This window comes from Triticum dicoccoides, chromosome 2A (assembly GCF_002162155.2).
Source record: "Triticum dicoccoides isolate Atlit2015 ecotype Zavitan chromosome 2A, WEW_v2.0, whole genome shotgun sequence".
NCBI classification, from domain to species: Eukaryota; Viridiplantae; Streptophyta; class Magnoliopsida; order Poales; family Poaceae; genus Triticum; species Triticum dicoccoides.
The window spans coordinates 169,214,512-169,232,942 of record NC_041382.1 but is presented as its reverse complement, the minus strand read 5'-3'; the positions used below and the strand labels follow the sequence as shown (position 1 = coordinate 169,232,942).

At 43.5% G+C, this 18,431-nt stretch overlaps 1 protein-coding gene across 2 annotated transcripts; it reads left to right on the top strand.

The window, feature by feature from the left end:
• The first annotated feature begins 3,397 nt into the window (after window positions 1-3,397).
• Window positions 3,398-7,548, top strand: LOC119354029 (eukaryotic peptide chain release factor subunit 1-3). Of its 2 annotated transcripts, none has more exons than XM_037620734.1 (3): window positions 3,398-3,494; window positions 5,629-7,063; window positions 7,160-7,548. In XM_037620734.1, exon 2 carries the CDS (start codon window positions 5,659-5,661, stop codon window positions 6,970-6,972), a length of 1,314 nt encoding a protein of 437 aa, XP_037476631.1. In that variant the 5' UTR covers window positions 3,398-3,494; window positions 5,629-5,658; the 3' UTR covers window positions 6,973-7,063; window positions 7,160-7,548. The 2 variants fall into 2 exon arrangements, with proteins under 2 accessions (XP_037476631.1, XP_037476632.1); XM_037620735.1 differs by having other exon boundaries at window positions 5,629-7,067.
• Window positions 7,549-18,431: the final 10,883 nt, after the last annotated feature.

The window sequence follows — 18,431 nt, the reverse complement described above, 5'->3', positions numbered from 1 at the left end:
CCACTTATTTTCAGAATATTTTTTATTACACAATAACAAAATACAATATATAGTGTTCATTTTTTGTTTTAGTTCATATATTATTAACTTAACTATGCATGGTTCTTACAATCAAATCACTGAAATATATTGCAATTGATTCCTGCAGCAACAGACGGAGTATTCTCAAGCTCGCTTAGAGGCTTCGCCATGGGGTGCACAACAACAGCTTCAAAGATGCTTAGAGGCAGCGATAGAGCGGCCAAATGCTACACAATGGATGCTCTCAATAAGACTTACAGATGAACTTCAAAGCTTTTTTTTACGAAAAGATGGATTTTAAGCTTGTTTTTTTAATGAATGGTGGGATTTCCCCTTACATTTCATCTCTGAAAATTGATAGTACAAAGTTTTAGAATTTTATATGCTTGATAGTATTGTAAACCTGGACGGCGTAGAGACAAGGATCTGTATACTACTATTTGATATGATTCAATGCGCTTGGGATAAGACATGCAGTCGGCAAAGTTGTACTCCCTCTGCCGCAATATAAATGTCTCAACTTTAGTACGAAGTTGACACTTATTTTGGAACGAAAAGAATAGTACTATAAAACTACTACCCACGAGAACTATCAAGTACAGGATCCGCCAAAGAACTTGTTACTTATCTGTATGCCAAGCGCTCCAATTCCAAATTCGTAAGAAAGGACCGGAAGAGGAAGAGTCAATGTTGGCAGTTTGCAGCGTTAGTCGTTCTTTTTTCTCCTCCCATGTAGACGATGTAGATTAGCTCGTCGAGTGTCCGTGTGAATTTTCATGGGCAAGCGTCTTTTTTCACTTGTTTCTTCGCACCATACACAAAGCACAGAATAAAAGGTTTGTCCTATATTCCATTCCGAAGAAGAGCATACGCAGTACGTTCCTTTCCGATGTGGAGTCGGGAGCGGAACGTCTGAACGTCCACCGCGACCACCACGAAAGCGCTAGAAAGCGATCAAGTGGTCTGCATCACTTGGAAAAGGAGCCACGAAGGTGCTACTGATAGCAGTTTTTCTTTCTTTTGCGAGATACCAACAGATTTTCCCCGAAAAATGGGAGATACTAACAGATTTAAAGGTAGCGAGCACCAGGCACTGGTACATTCACGTACTCACGTCCCCGGTCCTACCTGAATTGACATGCAGTAGACAGTAGTACAGGTAGCATTTCGCGCGATTGACCGGCCAACTGGCCAAGATGGGTGAAGAAAAGGTATGGTAATGAAGGCCTGAAAGACAGAAGCTTTGGAGCAGGGTGTCGAGCTCACGGTCGTGGTGGAGGTGCTTGGCGACCTCACCGGTCAGTCGGTCACCGGGCAGCAATCCGTGGGGTGGGAGGAGACGATGATTCCTGACGTGGAGAAAGAGACGCGGGTGACAGCAACGGAAGGCCATATCGTCAGCGTAACCGCGTACCGGTGCCCGTTTGTCAGGGTGCTGACATCTGTCGCCTACAACGAGATGGGAATTCTCGCTGAAGGCAAACTCCATATTAGGCCAACCCATTATGCAGCTGACCAGCTACTCTCATTTTTTCTTTTTACTATATAATTACGCGTGCGTTGCAACGGGAGTATAAACATTCTAATAGATTAGCCCGTGACTGCATGTTTATTGTTATATTAATGCGCAGCCACGATTTACCTACCAATTTTTTTTGTTAAGCACTTATTTCGTAAGAATTTAATGACGTACCAAAGAAAATATGTTCTTACTTTGGTAAGTTAATTAAACATGAGAGAATTGATTTCATTTTAGGGAAAAATCGACGGGAGAAAAATCAAAGATGAGAGAAAAATCAAAGATAAGAAGGAAAGAGGGGGATGTATATAAGGAAGGTTGGACGAAAGAGAGGTGAATGAGAACCTTGCAATCTTTTCTCATAGTAGACAAAGTTAATAAAACATGAGAGAATTGATTCCATTTTAGGGAAATTTCATGGGAGAAAAAACAGAAATGGGAGAAAAAAAAATTAAAGACAAGGAAAGAAGGGGGCGTATATAATAAGAAAGGTTGGATGAAAAAGAGGTGAAATGGGAACCTTGCGTTCCTTTTAAGTAGTAGAGAAAATATTTCTTGTTTTCTTATAATTTATTTATATTTCCAGATATTCTATATTACAAAAGTATTCTACAAAACATTTATAAAATGTTGATGAGGCATTTGGACAAATGTTAATAAAGCATTTGAAAATGTTAAATATCTATAGAAAAAATGTTGACTAAGTATTAAAAAATGATGAAAAAATTTGATCATGTATTTAAAAAGATGTTAATCAAGTATTTGATATCATGTTGAACATGTATTTGAAAAATGTTAATCAAGCATTTAAAAAATATTAAATACGAATAGAAATTTTTTTGATCATTTATTAAAAAATGCTGAGTTATTTTGATCATGCATATAAAAATGTTAGTCAAGCATTTGAAAAATGTTGAACAAGTATATGAAAAATGTTAATCAAGCATTTGGATAAAATTTAAATGTGTATAAAATTGTCGATGATGTATTAAAAAACTTTAATATTTTATTTGAAAATGTTAATAAAGCATTGATTTATTTTAAAAATATGTAAAACATATATTAAAAAATGTAATATATTATTTGAAAAATGTTAATCAAGGAAATGAAAAAAAGTAATAATATGTGTATAGGAAAAATGTTGACCATGTATTATTTTTTAATTTTGTATTTAAAATATGGAATATATATTTAAAAAATGTATTATAAATATTCTAAAAAGTATACGGGAAAACAGTGAAAACCCGAGGGAAATCAAAAGCAAAACAGATTAAAAAAGGAAGAAACAATGAATACGGAAGAAAAAAGAAAGAAAAGAGAAAAACCATTGAAAACTAATAAAGAAGAAAATTAATAAAAAACCAGTAAAATGAAAAAAGAAACAAAGAAAAACCGGTGAAAAAACCCCCAAAAACTTTGTGGAAATCTGTTTTTTTTACTACAAGTTGTTCGCGGCCTACTAATCTAAAGTGAATCGCGTTAGATTACTGGCTAGCAGCACAACGAAGGAACAAGGAGATCTAGGGGTCAACGGTCAACCCGTTACTTTAGAGGTCAATGTGGGAGAAGCTACCATGTCGCTTAATGCAAGATATTGCTCCCGCGCGTTTTGTCACCGTGTTCGCTCCCAAAGCGCGGCCATAGATTTTTTTTGTTAGGCCCACGACCCGAGAAGGTTAACCAGCCACCGGCCCAGCAGGCTGAGCATCGATCGTCTGACAAGAAACGGGCCTCCCAGGATGATGGGCTAAACGGCCCATCCTGCCGCGAGCTGGCTGCGGCGGGCCGATGCCGAGCTCTCTCACCAGGTGGTATAATAACACCGCGGAAACTATTATCGCTCTATATTCCCAAGCAGCCGACAGCCAGAGAGAGGAGAGGATTCCCCACCCAGCCAGCCGCGCGTGAAGTCGGCACTCCCCACCCCTCCCTCCGCCCCAACCCCTTCCCCTAGGTAACGAACCCTAACCCGATCCCGCTAGATTTCGTCGCGATTTGGTGCTCAATCCGTAGTTCTCGTGGTGCGACGTGTTCTGGTCCGATTTGCGTCCTGTTATTCGTTAATTTCCGGGGGGTTTCGTTTACCGATACTTCTCTAGCTCACGCGGTGATTGTGCTGTCTTGCGATTTTCGGGATCTGCGCGAGGCGAGCGCGCTGGCCGGATGTTTTTCTGCGATTTTGCGCGGTTTTCATCCGCGGGTTCTTCGGTGCGAGGCGATCGATCCGTGTTCCGTTTGGAGATTGCGTGCTGAGTGCATGGATTGATTGATTCGTTTGGATGTACGGAAGAAGAGTTAGGATGTTGGGGCAGAGTACTAATACATGCGGGCTTAGATGATGATGCTTCTTCTTTTTCGAGTATATATGAGTTGCGTTTATTTCGATTCCACTTGTCCGGAGGGCCTTCCTGTTAGTGCCCACGATGTTAATTAGTGTGCAATTTTACTAACGGGTAGGAGCTGCTCGTCTTGCTTTTGGGTGCATCCAAATTGTTTGTGTTTCTTTTCACATATATGCGTGCCAACTTATAATGCTTCAGCTTTGTAAAACTTAATAGTGTGTTGTTGCAATAGCTTGGGTGAGGATTCCCTGGAGTTATCTTAAACTCTACCAGTGGATTTCAGCACATCAAGATCATTGCTTACCTTGTATGGAATCCACCCAAGTTCTCCCCAGTCCACGCACGTCCCCTTCTTTCGCGCCCATGGATGATCTGCTCTTATCCTTGTCTCCACACCCTGACCCAGCTTCCCACTCCAGGATTCACTCTTGGTTGCACAGTTCCACTGCAAGTTAAATTATGACTAATTATCTGCGGTTTTGATTAGAAAGAAACGCAAGGTTTCTCCTTGTTCCAGAGTGCTTCTCCTGATCTGCTTATGAAGAGAAAGAGAGTTCGGTAATAAAGATGAAGAAGACCATGCCATCTACTAATTGGGTTGTAACGTTACTGGCATCCTCAACTCTGCCTTGCATACCTAATAGCTCTAACCTAATTAATACTTTGTTAAAGATGATTGTGGATTGAACCGAGCGTTTGTATGCTAGAAAGATTGTCATTTTTTTCTACTTAAGATCAATATTGTGCTTCATTCTCTTAGTTTATAGAGATCAAGTATTAAGTAGGTCAATGGAATTGCAATAACCTAAAGTCTATGCCATATTGCTTGACCAGATCTATCATTTACATTATAGACCACTTGGTCATAAAATATAAGGCTGCAGTCCATGTGTTTTAGTACTAAGTTATGCTTACTATGTTGTCCAACACATGACTGCTACTGTTTAGATTTTTGACTGTTGTGTTCTGCAGCCAGTTTTTCTAGATTATCCTAGGACCGCTCTTCATTTATTTCATACGTGTAGTTGCATGTTCTACCTTGTATCATCATAGTTTTATTATTACTGAATGACTTTTCAGATCTCAACTGTGCTTGGTTCTGTATGTTCTTCAGTTATTATGGGAATTATCTAGCTGCTTGAACTTTTTTTTTTCAAATATAGAAGGAATACTGTTCACATATGCTTTGCTGAACACTGTGCAACCAACCAATAGCTCTTCTTTATATGCTTATTAATTTTTTATATGTTGGCTGCAAAGTCTTGTCAAATATCTTAACATGGAATTCTCAACCCTGTTCACATATCAAATTTCTTGTGGGAAATTGTTTTGTTTGATGAACTTCCCTGCTTCGTACATTGCTTGCTATGTTTCAAGTATTGCCGCTTCCAGTAAACTAGTTTTGCTTCATTCCCTGTGTGCCGTGTTTAAAGTATGATGTTTCCTGTAAATTAGTTTCACTTACTACTATCTTTGATCAATTTTTTGTAATTAAGTGCTTGTGACTGTCGTTTCTTATTTGTACTATAATTTGGACCTTGCTGGCATAGTTGGGATATTGCAAACTCAACTTGGGCTAGCAATAAAAATTAAATACCTACAGCATCTGCACTGAACATTTTACGAATTCCCTTATTTCATTTAGTTCATGAACAATTGTTTCTATGGGGCAACTGGGCCCATGGAAGTTTTTTTTACCAAGGCCCTCATATTTCTGTTCGTGTGTGTGTGTGTGGCTGTCTACAGGTGAACTAGTCTTAGCCGGGCTCTATCAAGATGTCTGAGAGCCAGGAAACTGATAGGAACATTGAAATCTGGAAGATTAAAAAGCTAATCAAGGCACTGGAGTCTGCTAGAGGCAATGGCACAAGCATGATCTCTCTTATTATGCCTCCACGTGATCAGGTTTCTCGAGTGGCGAAGATGTTAGGCGACGAGTATGGTACTGCTTCAAACATCAAGAGTAGAGTCAATCGTCAATCAGTTTTGGGTGCCATCACCTCAGCTCAGCAGAGGCTGAAGCTTTACAACAGAGTTCCTCCCAATGGTTTGGTTCTCTACACTGGAACCATTGTTACTGATGATGGAAAGGAAAAGAAAGTTACTATTGATTTTGAGCCATTCAAGCCTATAAATGTCTCACTTTACCTTTGTGATAACAAGTTCCACACTGAGGCTTTAAATGAGCTGTTGGAATCTGATGACAAGTTCGGCTTCATTGTTATGGATGGTAATGGTACACTTTTTGGCACACTAAGTGGAAATACACGTGAAGTGCTTCACAAATTTACTGTTGATCTCCCAAAGAAGCATGGTAGAGGAGGGCAGTCAGCTCTACGTTTTGCTCGTCTTCGGATGGAAAAACGTCATAACTATGTCCGAAAAACTGCTGAGCTTGCTACTCAGTTTTTTATCAATCCAGCTACAAGTCAGCCTAATGTTTCTGGACTGATTCTTGCTGGTTCTGCTGATTTCAAGACAGAGCTGAGCCAATCTGATATGTTTGACCAGAGACTTCAAGCCAAGATACTTAATGTGGTTGATGTTTCTTATGGCGGCGAGAATGGGTTCAACCAAGCTATTGAGTTGTCAGCTGAGATTCTAGCAAATGTGAAGTTCATACAGGAGAAGAAGTTAATTGGCAAGTACTTTGAAGAGATCAGTCAAGATACTGGGAAGTATGTCTTTGGTGTTGATGACACTCTAAAGGCTCTTGAAATGGGTGCTGTTGAGACTCTGATAGTGTGGGAGAATCTTGACATCAACAGATATTCGCTGAAGCACAGTGTCTCTGGGGAAATTATTGTCAAACATTTGAACAAGGAGCAGGAAGCGGATCAGAGCAATTTCCGCGATAGTGAGACCAATGCCGAGTTGGAAGTTCAGGAAAAAATATCTCTGTTGGAGTGGTTTGCTAATGAATACAAGAAGTTCGGCTGTGCGCTTGAGTTTGTCACTAACAAGTCACAAGAGGGATCGCAGTTCTGCAGAGGATTCGGTGGCATTGGTGGTCTGCTGCGCTATCAGCTAGATATGCGGTCTTTTGACGAGGTTTCAGACGATGAAGGTTTGTATGAAGACTCTGATTAGCAATCAGCTAATCAAATGATTGTGCTGGCCCATGGAAGGACGCCACAGCTCGGTTTCGCTCAACTTACGCAAGAACACTTCAAAGGCAGCTGTATGTATGCACGTCTCGTCTTGACTATAAAGCTTTACAATTTTCTTGTTTCACAATATATTTGGTTTGTCTTACTGTTCCTCCCCTTGGTTTCAGATCCAGAGATTGATGGGCATGGGCCAGCCTCAAACTATGCCGAAGGAGTTCATGACCAGATGATTGAGATGCCATCATCATCATCATGGAAGTAACATTTCAAGACGTTAACCGGACTAAAAGCTCCTTATGCTTAGTTGTCGCTTTGTGCTTCTATATATTCAGTCGTTGTGTAGTGTCGGATGTCTGTTATCATGCATCTAGGGTTCTGAAGTCTAGTGTCTGCTTTTAATATTCAGCATCGTGAATGAACTCGTATAAATATTGTGTAATACTGTAGTAGTCTCTTGCTCCTGCAGTTTTTGCAACGAAGACATTGTTTTGCTATAAATATTCCCCCCGTCTTACTGTGATTTATCTTGTTGGTGCCGTAGGTGGTCCAGTTTTTATTTGCTTGACATTGTTTTGTCTTTGCCCTGCCCTGCACTTCCACAGTGCAGTTGCATCTTTTTGTACGTATATCATATCAAAACCTGGTTGAATAATTTTATCTATCCCAAATTGCAACCAACCCTTGGTTGCATTTCAAAAGAAGGTTGAACTTGGATCCACCCAAGGGGTTTTTTGTTATGAATTTTTGGTGGAAACCATGTTTGATGTGCTGACTGGTTCAATCTGCAAGTAGCAGTATCCGGTATGACTATGAGGGCGGTTCAGGAAGCGAGCTATCTTGCGATGACACGGGCACATTCGCCCGAGGCCTGAGGCCTGAGAGATGGTCTTCTTCTTGCTAACGAGATGGGTTGCAATAGAATTCATGTAGAGGCAGATTGCTTGGAGGTTATTGATGTGATGCAGAACGGTGGGAATTCACTGGGCCCTGCAGCAGCCATCTATGAAGAGTGCTCCTTTTTAGCTCATTATTATTTTTCTGTAGTTTCTAATCATTGTCCCAAGGAGGTCAATATGGCAGCAGATGTGTTGTCTAGGAACTTGAAGAACTCTCGAACCATTGTCTGGACTCCCTCAGGTCCTTTTTAGTCCGCATATAAGTTCTGTCTGAAGTCAAAGCATATCTGTTTTGACCGAATTTATAGAAAAAAGTATTAACATTTACGATGCCAAATCAATTTTGTTAGATTCATTACGAAATGTAGTTTCATGGGATATATATTTGGTATAATAGATATTAATATTTTTTAATATGTATTTGGTCAAACTTTGCAAAGTTTGACTTGACCCAAATATAATATGCGGAGTAAAAAGGACCAGAGGGAGGAAGTTAGAGCCTTCGGATTTCTTTGTAGATGTACTCTCAAACGATTTATCTTTATTTATCCTTGAAATATAAACCGCCATAATGGCGTTCCCTAAAAAAAATAGCAGTATCCGGTAGAAGCCCGGTAAAATGAGCCGGAGCAAGTCAAAAGTAACGCTGTCACGTCAGGGCGGGAAAAAGAATTGTATGAGATCTAGTCTCACGGGCTAGTAGGTGAGACCCATTCTGATGGATGACACGCGACATTTCTCTGATTTCAAGTAGAAGGTGGGGTAGATACTTTATGATTTATAAATGCTACGTGTCATTCATCAGGATGGATCTCATATGCTAGTTTGTGAGACCTGGTCTCATATAATTCTTTTTTCCGAGCTGGCCTTGAATGTTCTCAAAACCACGTGTTTACCGTGCTTGTCGCTGAGATTTTCTATAGGAGTATTATTTATGGCTCATGTAGTGCACGTGGTTTGCGTGGACCGATATTTTCTGCAGAATCGACAGTGGGAAAGCAGCCGAGCGGATAGAATCTATAGTACGTGACTCTCCGAGCGTCGCACCTGTGATCCTTGAACGCACGCAGGAGAGCTGCAGTTGGTCTCATCGGAAACCAGCCAGGGAAGGTTTAACGCAAGAGGGAAGGTCAAAAGAATGTCCGTGATTTGACTAGGTTCTTCCGGATATGAGTGCGCTTCTACAATTTTGCTAGCTCGCTGACGTAACCTAGTGATTGACGATAACAGAAGCTTTATTTACAGCGGTCCAACATAGACAACTACGTACCCCGTGCCTAAATAGGTGTGCTGCTACAAGGTCGTGCCCGATTTGGCAAACTTAACGAGACTCCGGAGAACACCGCCGGGTCGTCAGAAACATGCGTCGGAACGGAACAATACCTAGTAACCACCCAGCACGACGAGGTAGGGAGAGGAGGAAGGAAGAAGCTTCCCGGATCGCCGTCAGTCAAACGCACACCGGCAAGGGAAAGCGGAGCTGCGGCCGCGACCAGATAATCCCGCCCGCGCTCGCTCGCCCGCCGCCAGCCATCAGACGCACGCGCGCGCCCTGGCCGCTGGGCTCCATAAATAGGCCCCCAGTCTCCCACGTGACAGAAGCACAAGCTAACAACAAGTTCAAACGAGAATATCCAGCGCAGGAACAGCAGCCGGAGGAAGAAGAAGAAGGAAGGAGAGTGTATTTTTGTATTGTTTGAGCGATGGAAGGGCTGATCCCGTTCGTGATCGACGCGATCAGGAAGAGCCACGGGAGGGACAGCTACCGCTGCGCCTCGTCGGACGGCAGCTCCCACGGCGGCAGCGGCAGCAGGCGGCACCTCATGGACTACCGGGAGCTGCCGGCCGGAGCGGCCGACGCCGACGCCAGCCGCTACCAGGGCCCGTGGTCGGAGTTTATCCAGGCGCCGGCCGACGTGCGTCCTTCCGAGGAGCACGCCCGGCCGGCCGCCGTGGTGTCCGGGCCGGCTTATCGCTGGAAATGAGCACGTACGCACGCAGGCGGTGCCTTTCAAAGTCTCAAGGCGCTTTCGCTTAGTTGTTAATTACAGCTGTTGGATTGGTTTTGTTCATTGTTTTTGCCTTAGGCATGTAAGGAGGGGATTTCGTGATTTCGTGTGGCGAGCGTCAAAGGGCGTCTTAACGTACACATTTGCCGTGTGTCATTGCTTTTCAGTGCGTTCAAACATGTGTGTATAAATATGTTTATCAAATAAAATGAAAGAACAACGGATTGGTGATTCAGTCGTCAATCACTGTGTGTGTATCTGATTTCATAAGCCAGAAAATAGCTTGTGCACCTCGCGCATGCAGGCTCTGCTGGTCTCTCGCATTTACCGACACTGTTGGTCAGAATTCGAACAGAGTTATCTTGGACACTGCAGGCGCCCGTAGGATCTGCCCACGCAGAGGAAATTCTTGTTGCAAGGATCGACCCTTCTTTTTCTGATGAAACACTGCCCCGCGGACTGCTCCTGTACCCGTGGAATCGCTGGAGCCGACGTTACTCGGGCTCTGTTTCTTCTACGTGCATGCCCATGCAGCGCTGCAGGCTCAACTGCTCATCGCCGTTTACCCGTCAGCGGCGGCGCAGTACGTACGTACCTACTGACGTCCGACGAGCAGGTGTAAATTGTGTGCAAATTGTATCATTATTGTTTAAAATTCCTTTCTTCTTAAAGGGTGGTACTAATGCCACTATACTTGATTTCTTCTTAGGAAAACTTATTTTTATTTTTGTGTTTGTAAGTAAGTATACACACAAGTATGATACACCATGTGTGTAGATTATAGTAGAGAGCTAAAATTGCACCGTATATGCTTTCTTTTTGCATATTACAAAAGTGCAATTTCAGGGCATACTGTGTGCAAGTTATTTTATAATTTTCTTTCTTCTTAAAGGGTTTTATTTTCCCTTAGAAAACTTCCTTATTTTATTTTTGTTTGTTCTTTTTTCTTAAAGGTTTCCATTCTTACATAGAAAACTTCATTATTTTGTTATAGTTTTAGTTTCTGTATTTTTTTCTTAAAGGGTTTCATTCGTCCATAGAAAACTTCGTTATTTTGTTTTGTCTTAGTATGTTATTTTCTTTCTTCTTAAAGGGTTTCATTCTTCCCTAGAAAATATCATTATTTTGTTTTTGTGAAAATTCCACTATTATAAGCTTATTTTTGCATATCATAAAAACGCGCAATATCTGTGTATGTTGTGTGCAAGTTTGTTCATTATTTGTTTTAATGTGTTTCATTTTGTTCTTCTTAGAGGGTACTACCAATGTGACTAGTTGATTCTCCCTTAGAAAACTTTATATTTTGATTTTATTTTAGTTTTTATTTCATTTCTAACCATATCAAAGGGTGATACTTATGCCACTAATTCATTCTCCCTTCGAAAACTTCATTTTATTTGGTTTAAGTTTTTATTTCATTGTCCTTCTTCTTTAAGAGTAATATCGATGCAACCAAGTCATTCCCTCTTAGGAACCTTTTTTTTGAGACAGTTCCACTATTATATGTTTCTTCTTGCATATTATAAAGATTGCAATTCTTTTGTAAATTGTGTAAAATAATTGTCAGTATTTATTTTATCTTCATTTTCTTTCCTCTTAAAGGGTAATACTAACACCACTAATTCACTATTCCTTAGAAAACTTCATATTTTGATTTTGTTTGAGTTTTTATTTCATTTTTCTTCTTGAAGGATAATACCAATGTGTTTAATTCATTCCTTCTTATAAAAAAATTATTGCAGAATTAGACTAGTATATGCTTATTATTGCATATTATTTAAAACACAATTTATTTGTAAATTATGTGCAAATTTTTTCATTGTTTTTTATTTTAGTTTTCATTTTATTGTCTTCTTAAAGAGTATTACCATTGCCTCTAATTTATTCCTCTTTACAAAGCCTTTTTTGTTTTAGTTTTTATGTTAGTTTAGTAGCATAGGATAGTCAAAACCTGGTGTGTGGCCTTCTGTCCAAGGCCTGACTTTGTTCTGATCCAAAAAGAGTAATCTAACATGAGATCAAAACTTTCAATAGAATAAAATTCAGTGACGATGTTGCCTTTTTGTATTGTCATAGGATGGGACTGTAGTAAATAGCCCATGAACGTGCAGTCTTTGGTGTTGATAACACTCCCAGGCAGGTTTGGCTGAATGCTTTGCCAGCTGCTGTACGCATGAGTTTGGGGCTTTGGGCAGCACATTTGGACGTTTGGTGGCCCTGAAAGTTAACAAAATATATTTTTCTCTGGCCTAAGAAAAATTGACTGGCTCAATTTATATTTTCAGTCGATCGGCCGTTAGTCGCTCCCTACTACAGCTCCCTACTACTAAAAGAGAAGAAAAAGGGGAGGCAAAGACACAGAGCCTTTGGTACATAAATCGCCGGATGTGTATCGCCATCTGCAGATCTGACACACGTGACATACACACGAATAGAGAATGCAGAAATATCCACTACTAGCGCTGCATCACAATGCTACTAGAACACCATGAAAAAGCGAACCAATCTGTAGTTGGATTGTTAGGAGGACAGTGGTATCCACAGCTCACCAGAGTTTAAGTCCTGGTGCTCACATTTAACCTGAATTTATTTCAGGATGAGTAAAATGCATCGGTGGTCACTGAACTTGTCGTGTACGCCCATTTTGATCACTGTACTTAAGAATACAATCACTAAATACGAGTTGTTATGATTATACGGTCACCGTCTCTTCATATAGCTTCGTATTTTTTTGAGTTGACCGTCAAACAGTTTGAATGATGCCTTGTCAGCTCTCTTTTTTTTTCTCTATGGACGCAGACCCCACTTGTCTGTGAGTGGAAGAAAGAAATAGAGGCAAAATAAAATAGTGACATAGTGTGGAATCAAACCCCAAACAGCGATAGGATGTCAGCAAGCTAGCCCGCTGTGCTCATCTCTCTTTGTCTAAACTAGAGAAAGCAATCCTGCTGTAACATTATGCATTCACGTGACAGCCATGACACGTCGTTTGTTGCTTGCTGTGCATGCATGCTGTGCTTGAGCTTGTATGGGTACGTGCATATTTGTGATTGTGTGCGTATGCATATTGTGCGTGCTTGTGATATTTGTGTACAAGATGGGTGTGTGCGTGCTTGTGTTGTATGTGTGCGATCTGTGTGAGCACGTACAAGGAGAAGACGTCGAGGAAGGAGAAGTCAGAGGCCGCGACGGCTGCACATGCGCCCCGAGCAGAGAGCATGTAGCGTGAGCCCCCAGCCTTGTTCACATGCATATGGCCTCGTTTCTATTTCTTGCATATAGGTAGCTCGCCGCTATGTAAGCGTTGGTGGGATGGCACGAAACCAAGGTATACATGGCTGCTTAGTATGCAATTGGAAAGTACCTATTGAATGGCGCACCCGTTAGTTCGATCATGAGGTACACTAGGATGTTTCGGCTGACTTGAAACAATCCCAATATAAGAGAAAAAAATACCACAAAACTTGAACGTAGCGGCAAAAGATTCTCTCAAACACTTCGTGTGCGTTGCATCTACACAACGTTTTCATGCATATGTTCAGTTTAAAATTGGTAAAATTCAGCTCAAAAAAATTGCTAAAATTGCCGTATACTGTGTGTGCACTATGTGCATGCACGCTAATCTATATCTATATCTATACCAATATAAAAGATTCAAATGTGCAGATTCAAACTATCTCGACCGTCAAATCATGTTATCTAGCGGTTCAAATTGCTCCAATGTTGAGCACCAAACACGTTTAGACCTTGTACAATGGGAGGTGCTTAAGGGAGGTACTTAGAGAAATAAACCAGACTTTCCTTAAGCATCGGTGCTTATTTGTACAGGGTAGACGCTTAACTAAGCGTCTCTCCTGTAGAAATAGGCACCGGTGCTTCAGAAAATCTCGGTTTATTTTTCTAAGCACCCCTCTAAGCATCTCCCATTGTACAAGGCCTTATAACACTCTAATTACCCAGTACCCACCACTGCCATTGGTTATAAACACGTTTTGACTCAACGCTATCCTTTGAAATCTGTCATGTAATTAATATCCTACCATTCCCGCGAAAAAGTAATTGATATCTTACCAAATACCAACATGCAACAAATATATCTTACCTAATATAACATGCAACTAATATCCTACACAGTATAATCGTGCATTGCACGTACATTATTACTAGTGTATAATAAGGAATCATGACGGTTGGTATAAGTGTACACTGTTTAGGGTTCGAATCCCCACCGCATCACTATTTTATTTTGCCTGCGTCGGTACAAAGAAAAAAAATGAGCTGAGGAGGCATCATTCAAACTGTTTAACCGGTCAACTCAACAAATATGAAGATATATAATGTGAAAGTGACCGTATAATCACCGCAACTCGTATTTAAGGACCGTATTGACCATATTCTTAAATACAGTGACCAAAGTGAACATACACGACAAGTCCAGTGACCACCAATGCATTTTACTTTTTCAAGATTTCCGACGATGCACATTCAGTGAGAGGAGATGTTCCTGTTAATTACGAGGCGGCTATGATGACTTCGTAAAATTTTAAGATGATATGTCAGTTCAGTCTCTGAAAAGTGCTTATAGAGATAGAGTGTGTATGCATTTATAAAAATGAGTGTATGCGTGTATATACGAGCGCTTGCGTCTGTGTTGTGATAAAAGAAGAACACCATGAGAAGTTGAACACCTACATATGTGCGGACCAAAATCGATGAATTGATTGCACGAACCAAAATCGTCAAAGCGTATCTTTCGTGCCAAAAACAAAAACACAAGACACCTACATATACGTACAAACGCGTTGCCTCGAGGTACACCAACACCACCGTATGTGCAGATGCACGCACGTCTAAATCCTCTTGCGTGTGGCGCACCCTTTGCCATTGCCATGCGTGATGACCCACAAGTATAAGAGATTTATCGTAGTCCTTTCAATAAGTAAGAGTGTCGAACCCAACAAGGAGTACAAGAAAATAATAATCGGTTTTCGACAAGGTATTGTTTGCAAGCACTGGAATTATCGATAACAAATAGTTGTGTGATAAGATAATTCGTAACGGGTAACAAGTAATAAAAATAAATAAGGTGCCGCAAGGTGGCCCAATCCTTTTTGTAGCAAAGTTTTGTGACGCCCCCGATTTGACTGTACACTAATCATACACGCAAACGTGTACGATCAAGATCAGGGACTCACGGGAAAATATCACAACACAACTTTACAAATAAAATAAGTCATACAAGCATCATATTACAAGCCAGGGACCTCGAAGGCTCGAATACAAGAGCTCGATCATAGACGAGTCAGCGGAAGCAACAATATCTGAGTACAGACATAAGTTAAACAAGTTTGCCTTAAGAAGGCTAACACAAACTAGGATACAGATCGAAAGAGGCGCAGGCCTCCTGCCTGGAATCCTCTTAAACTACTCCTGGTCGTCGTCAGCGGGCAGCACGTAGTAGTAGGCACCTCCGGTGTAGTAGGAGTCGTCGTCGACGGTTGGCGTTTGGCTCCTGGACTCCAACGTCTGGTTGCGACAACCAGATAGAAGGGATAGGGGGGAAAAGAGGGAGAAAGCAACCGTGAGTACTCATCCAAAGTACTCGCAAGCAAGGAGCTACACTACATATGCATGCATTGGTATCAACTGGAATAAGGCTATTATATGTGGACTGAACTGCAGAAAGCCGGGATAAGGGGGGATAGCTAGTCCTTTCAAAGACTACGCTTCTGGCAGCCTCGTCTTGCAGCATGTAGAAGAGAGTAGACTGAAGACCTCCAAGTAGCATCGTATAGCATAATCCTAACCGATGATCCTCCCCTCGTCGCCCTGTGAGAGAGCGATCACCGGTTGTATCTGGCACTTGGAAGGGTGTGTTTTATTAAGTATCCGGTTCTAGTTGTCATAAGGTCAAGGTACAACTCCAAGTCGTCCTGTTACCAAAGATCACGGCTATTCGAATAGATTAACTTTCCTGTAGGGGTGCACCACATATCCCAACCCGCTCGATCCCATTTGGCCGGACACACTTTCCTGGGTCATGCCCGGCCTCGGAAGATCAACACGTCGCAGCCCTACCTAGGCACAACAGAGAGGTCAGCACGCCGGTCTAAAATCCTATGGCGCAGGGGTCTGGGCCCATCGCCCATTGCACACCTGCACGTTGCGTACGCGGCCGGAAGCAGAACTAGCCCCCTTAATACAAGAGCAGGCTTACGGTCCAATCCGGCGCGCGCCACTCAGTCGCTGACGTCACGAAGGCTTCGGCTGATACCACGACGTCGAGTGCCCATAACTGTCCCCGCGTAGATGGTTAGTGCGTATAGGCCAGTAGCCAGACTCAGATCAAATACCAAGATCTCGTTAAACGTGTTAAGTATCCGCGAACACCGACCAGGGCCAGGCCCACCTCTCTCCTAGGTGGTCATAACCTGCCCTGTCGCTTCGCCACAAAGATCCACACAGAGGGCCGTTGGGACAAAGGTCCTTTCAGCCCCCAATCCGTGAATCACTCGCGGGTGCTCCACAAGCCGACCCGACTTTAGTCACCACATGTATCATGTATAAAGTATATAGTATATACTCGTGATCACCTCCCGAGTGATCACGGCCCGATAATATAGCATGGCAGACGAACAAGAATGTATGGCCACTGATGATAATCTAGCATCCTATACTAAGCATTAGGATTGCAGGTAAAGGTATCAACAGTAGTGGCAAGGACAGGCTATGCATCAGAATAGGGTTAACGGAAAGCAGTAACATGTTACACTACTCTAATGCAAGCAGTAGGGAGAAGAGTAGGCGATATCTGGTGATCAAAGGGGGGGCTTGCCTGGTTGCTCAGACAAGAAGGAGGGGCCGTCGGTGACGTAGTCGACCACAGGGGCATCAGCATCGTCATGAGGTCTACCGAAGAGAAGAGGGGGGAAGAAACAGTAAATACATAGCAAGCAAGTGCATGACGATGCATGACATGACAAAGCGTGATGCTAGGCGTGCCCTAATGCGGTATGAGGTGGTACCGGTGAAGGGGGAAACATCCGGAAAAATATCCCCGGTGTTCCCGTTTTCGGACAGATAAACCGGAGGGGAAAGTTGCGTGTTTGATATGCTAGGGGTGTGTGGCGGACGAACGAGCTACGTATCCGGATTCGTCTCGTCGTTCTGAGCAACTTTCATGTTGAAAATAATTTAATCCGAGTTACGGATTAAAAGATATGATTTTCTAAAAAAATTATTAATTTTTGGAATTATTTTTAATTCGAAAATAGTTGCTAAATTGCTAGGCGCACCCAGCACAGTGTACACAAAAGTGTACCCCATGACTGACAGGTGGGCCAGAGGGACCCAGTTGACCAGTCAATGTTTGACTGGTCAACAGGGGTGGGACCCCCCTGTCATTGACTGTTTTAGTTAATTAAGGATTAGGCTAAACAAACTACTGTTTAATTAAGCTAACAGATTAATTAGATTAATTAACTAGGATTAATTAACTTAATTAATTTAGTTAATTAATTAATTAAGTTTATTTATTTATTTTATTTTATTTTCGTTCTGGGCGTGGGCCCCGTTCGTCATAGGCCCAGGGGGGCTTGCAGGCGAATGGGCGCGCGGGGTGCCCGTTAGCGGGCGGAGCCCACTAAGCCGGCGCAGCAAGGTGATGGCGGCCACGGCGCCGGCCAGGGGAGACGCCGGTCGCGGCGGCTGGAGCGGCCGGAGACGGGGCGTCGACGGAGAGGGGTGGCCGCAGGCGCGGACCAGCAGCAGCGGAGGCCGGTTGGCGAGGCGGTGGGCGGAGCTGTGGCTGCATGGGCCGGTGGCTCCGGTGAGCAGCAACGCGGGCAGCGGGAGCAGGGCGCGAGCGGCGAGCGGGGAGAGACAGAGCGACGTGGGGAAGGGGGCGGCCAGGGGCAATGGTGGCGGACGCCGGTGGAGCCGCGAGCGGCGGCGTGTGGGGAGGCGCAGGCGCGGTAGGCGAACGGCGGGCGAGTCAAGGCGGTGGGCGCGTGCACGCGGATGGAGGCGGGCGCGAGCGCGCCCGGTGACACGCCGGGCTGGGCGGGACTGCGGTGCGCGGCCGGCGCGCGTAAGGGTTGGTGGTCGGGCGCAGTCACGGACGGAGATAGAGAGAGGGAGAGGCCGGAGCCTCACCGGCGTTCGTGGGGAAAATGGCATCGGGCTCGAGCTCGAGGAGGACGGGGATGACGGGCTGTCGAGGAGGCAGACGGACGGCGGGCTCCGAGTGGCGGCGTCGGAGGTGCTGGTGGCGTGGAGGGTTCGGCGACGGGGCGACGGGGCTGAGGCGGCGAGGGGCTCCAGCGAGGTGGTGCGGGGCGGGCGACGGCGACGACGTCAACGGGAGCCACGGCGAGGCGAGCTCGGGATCGGGCCCCGATTGCCCCGATCCAATCTGGATCGAGGGAGGGAGGCAGAGGAGTGTGGGGATCGTGGGAGGGGGAGTGGGAGGTGATGCGGTTGGTGGGTTAGGGTTTCGGGGGGGATAAGGGGAAGCGAGGGTGGGCCGGCCGCTG